Here is a 3,993-nt window from a genome sequence, read left to right on the forward strand (position 1 = left end):
TTTATATTCCTTTGGTCAGAGTCCCCAAATGTAAATGTATAATTCTCCATAGGGAGGAAGAGAGGGAGAAAGGGAAGAAGGAAAGAAGGAAGAAATGGAGGAAGGAAGGAAGGAGTGTTGCCCAACTGGAACTGGACAATTGGTCCCCCGTGGGGCAGTTACTGTAACTCTTCACAGATGATTATTGTTCATCCTTCATTCTTGAAGAGACCAATGACATCAAGAAGGTGATGTTTTGACTTGCAGTGAATTGGACTGAGGTGAGGCAGGGCTGTGCAAAGGCACCAGCTCACTCTCTGGAGATGTTCCCTGAGACCTGAGAATGAGAAAAGAAAAACTGAGACCTGTCTGGGAAAGACCTCTCTCCCACAGTATCTGTGGCCATCAAGCCTCTTGTCCTCACCTTTGAGGGCAGAGTAAAGAATGAGACCAGCTTCTGGAAGTAGCCCTCAGCGAGGTTTGTGGCAGGCCCCAGGCAGAAGATTCTTTCTCTTCCTCCTTTTTCTCCCTCTTCTTAACCTTCTTAACTCAACCGCGGTCCCTTTGACAAATGGCTCCTGCAGCAGGGCTGAATTGGCCCAATTCTCCCCTGAGGGCTGTGGTTGCCCCAAGCCTGTGATTCTGGGGAAGCAGCTGCTGCCCTATGCTGAAGGTCTGAGCAGCCTGGGGAGGTTTTTGTTCAGGGCTGAAACACTGTGGGAATGCAGTACTATAATACTGAAAACAGTAATAATCTGCCACATCCTCAGCCTCCACTGCACTGATGGTGAGGGTGAAATCTGTCCCAGAGCCACTGCCACTGAACCGGGCAGGGACCCCAGACTGCAGGGTGGAAGCAGCATAGATCAGGAGCTTGGGAGCCTGTCCTGATTTCTGCTGGAACCAGGCCATGTACTTGCTAACACTGGAACTGGCCTTGCAGCTGATGGTGACTTGGTCTCCTGCAGCCACAGACAGGGAGGCTGGGGACTGGGTCAGCTCAATGGCTGCCTGGGATTCTAAAGGAGAAGAAGAAAGAGATTGCAGTGAATGAAGCATCCTGTGTAGAGACAGTGAATGCAGGAGTAGTTCCCTCACCCCCAGACTGAGTCAGAGATGCCCACTGGAAAACTTCTATCTCTAAAGTGGTGCCAAACTATGGGTCATTGGAAGTCTTACCTTGAGGCCAGAGCAGCAGCAGCCAGAGGAGCAAGGACTGGGAGAGCATTGTGACCCTGGCAGAGCTGGAGGCAGAGAGCTCTGAGCTCAGAGGGAGACAGATGGGAGATATTTGTATCTCAGGCTGGGTTTGAGAAGGTGCCTTGGATATCACCATGCAAAACAGTGGTGGCCTAGCCTGAAGTGAAGGACCCCAGGAGTGGTTATATGCACATGGAGGGCGTGGCCCAATTGTATTTCCTTCAAGGTGTGACCTCTTGTGGCCTGTTTTTTTTTATTGCTGTATTAAATGCACCTGCCCTACAGTGGACATGGTGGTATTGTGGCAGGTGTCCTATTGTGGTTTATAAGCAGGGGAAGCCTGTCTACTTTCCCAGGGGAGATCAGATGGCTCTGAGTCTAGAGACCAAGAATTGATAAGTGTCTATGCAAAGTACAGAATGAAGAAAGAGAGGAAGGAGCTCAGTTAGAAAGAGAACTAAGACCAGGGAATCAACAAAATTTAAAGAGAGTTAAGGGCCCAGGGTTAGATGAAATGGAAACGGGAGCTGGCGGGGAGGAGGAGGGACTCAGAGATGCTATGGTCTACTGGGTGTTGTGAGGAGAATGTGTCCCTTGCGTTGTTGAGGAGAAACGTTTATTTCTGTCTTCTTTGTTTCTGTTATAGCTTTCTGCAAGCTAAAAAGAAAGAAACAGATTGCTGGTCTTAAACTTTTTTTTTTTGTAGATGGGGAAACTGAGGTCAAAAGGAATAAAATGATTATTTAGTTGCTCTTTTCCTATTAAAGTACTTCTGCTTTCCTCCACTGATGTCTTGGCACAGCCCTGCCTCACTTAGGTCCAGTTCACTTGCAAGTCAAGCTGTCCCTTCCTGATGTCATTGGTTCTCTTTCCAGAAAGAAGGATAAACAACAACCAGCCCCCACCTTGGAATCTTTCCCTGTAGAGAAAACCAGCTGAGCCAGGTCCCTGACATTCTTATCCCTTCTGTTAAGATTCAGGGCATGAAGGTGAGAGCACCCATTTGTAAGAAGATGACTCATCATATGGAAGAAATGAGGAATGAAAGAGAAGGAAGGAGCATTGCCCAACTGGAACTGAACAGTTGGGTCCCCAGTGGGGCAGCTACTACTACTCACAGATTGTTGTTTGAACTTCATTATTTTAAAAAAATGTACATATTTTTAATTTTCAACATTCACTTTTGTAAGATTTTGAGTTCTAAATTTTTGCACCAGTTTACACCTGCACCAACAATGCATTGGTGTTCTACTTTTTACACATCTTCTCCAGCGTTTATCATTTTCCTCTTTCGTCACATTAGGCAGTCTCATAGGTGTGAGGTGGTACCTCAGAGTTCTTTTAATGTGTGTTACTCTAATCAATAGTGATTTAGAACATTTTTTATATGACTATATGTAGCTTTAATTCCTGTATGTGAAAACTGCCTGTTCATATCCTTTGACCATTTGTCAATCAGAGAATGAGTTGTATTCCTACAAATTTGACCCAGTTCTCTCTATATTTTAAAAATGAGGCCTTTATCAGAGATACTGGCTGTAACAATTATTTCCCAGCTTTCTGCTTCCTTTCTAATCTTGGTTGTATGGGTTTGTTTGTGCAAAGACTTTTAAATTAATATGATCACAACCACCATTTTGCATTTCATAATGTTCTCTTTCTCTTCTTTTCTCATAAGTTCTTCCCTTCTCCATAGATCTGCCAGGTAAACTATTCCTTGCTCTCCTAATTCTTTATAGTATCAGCCTTCATATCTAAATTATGTACCCATTTTGACTCTATTTTGATATGGTGTGGAAGACGTTGGTGTGTGCCTAATTTCTGCCGTACTATTTTCATTTTCCCAGCAGTTTTTGTCAAATAGTTAGTTCTTATCCCAAAAGCTGGAGTCTTTGAGTTTATCAAATAGTAGATTACTTGTCATTGACTTCTGTGTCTTGTGTCCTTAACGTATTCCAGGGATCTACCACTCTATTTCTTTGCCAGTACCAAGTAGTTTTGATGATTGCTGCTTTTTAATAGTTGTTGATTTGATACACCTAGGCCACCTTCCATTGCATTTCATTTAATTCCTTTGATATTCTGATCTTTTGTTCTTCCAGAGAAAATTATTATTTTTTAGTATTTTGGGTAGTTTGATTAGTATGGCATTCAATAAGTAAATTAAATTGTATAGAATTGTCATTTAGATTATATTGGCCAGGCATAACCATGAGTAATGGATATTTTCCCAAATATTGAGATCTGATTTTTCCTTTATTCTTAAAGGGGACCGATGAAATCGGGAAGGTGATGTCTTGACTTGCAGGGAGTTGGATTAAGTGAGGTAGGGCTGTGCAAAGGAACTTCTCTCTCTCCTCCAGAGCCACGTGGGTCCAGTGGCAAGACATAGATCAGGATGACTGTAAATGGTTCTTGAAACGTGAGAAAGAGAAATGAAAACCTGAGACCTGGGAAAGACCTCTCTCCCACTACATCTGGGGCCATCTTGCCTATCATCTTGACCTATGTCTTAGCACAGGCCTCTGATGGGTCAGAGGGAAAGAGTGAGGCTGATGTCTTTGCACAGCTCTGCCTCACTTAAATCCAATTCACTGGAAAGTCAAGACATCCCCCTCCTGATTTCATTGGTCCTCTTCCAGAAAGAAGGATAAACAAGAAGTAACAATGACCAGCCCCCACCTTGGAATCTTTCCCTGTAGACAAAACCAGATCCAGGTTGGCCCTGATGGTCTTATCCCATGTATTAGGATTCATGAAGGACAAAATAAGCAGAATGAAGTGGTTTTCATTGCTCAGATTGCCCAAAGTAGC

The 3,993-nt window shown here is 43.7% G+C and overlaps 1 gene segment (V, D, J or C); it reads right to left on the reverse strand.

Annotated features, from left to right (window-relative positions):
- Positions 1–513: 513 nt before the first annotated feature.
- On the reverse strand, positions 514–1,455 carry LOC110202893 (immunoglobulin kappa variable 1-8-like). The segment is given in 2 exon segments: positions 514–998; positions 1,159–1,455. Coding segments are annotated over 2 exon segments (627 nt in total).
- Between the last annotated feature and the right edge of the window lie 2,538 nt (positions 1,456–3,993).

The sequence above is a fragment of the Phascolarctos cinereus genome, unplaced genomic scaffold (assembly GCF_003287225.1).
Source record: "Phascolarctos cinereus isolate Bilbo 61053 unplaced genomic scaffold, phaCin_HiC Scaffold_2;HRSCAF=192, whole genome shotgun sequence".
Taxonomy (NCBI): Eukaryota; Metazoa; Chordata; class Mammalia; order Diprotodontia; family Phascolarctidae; genus Phascolarctos; species Phascolarctos cinereus.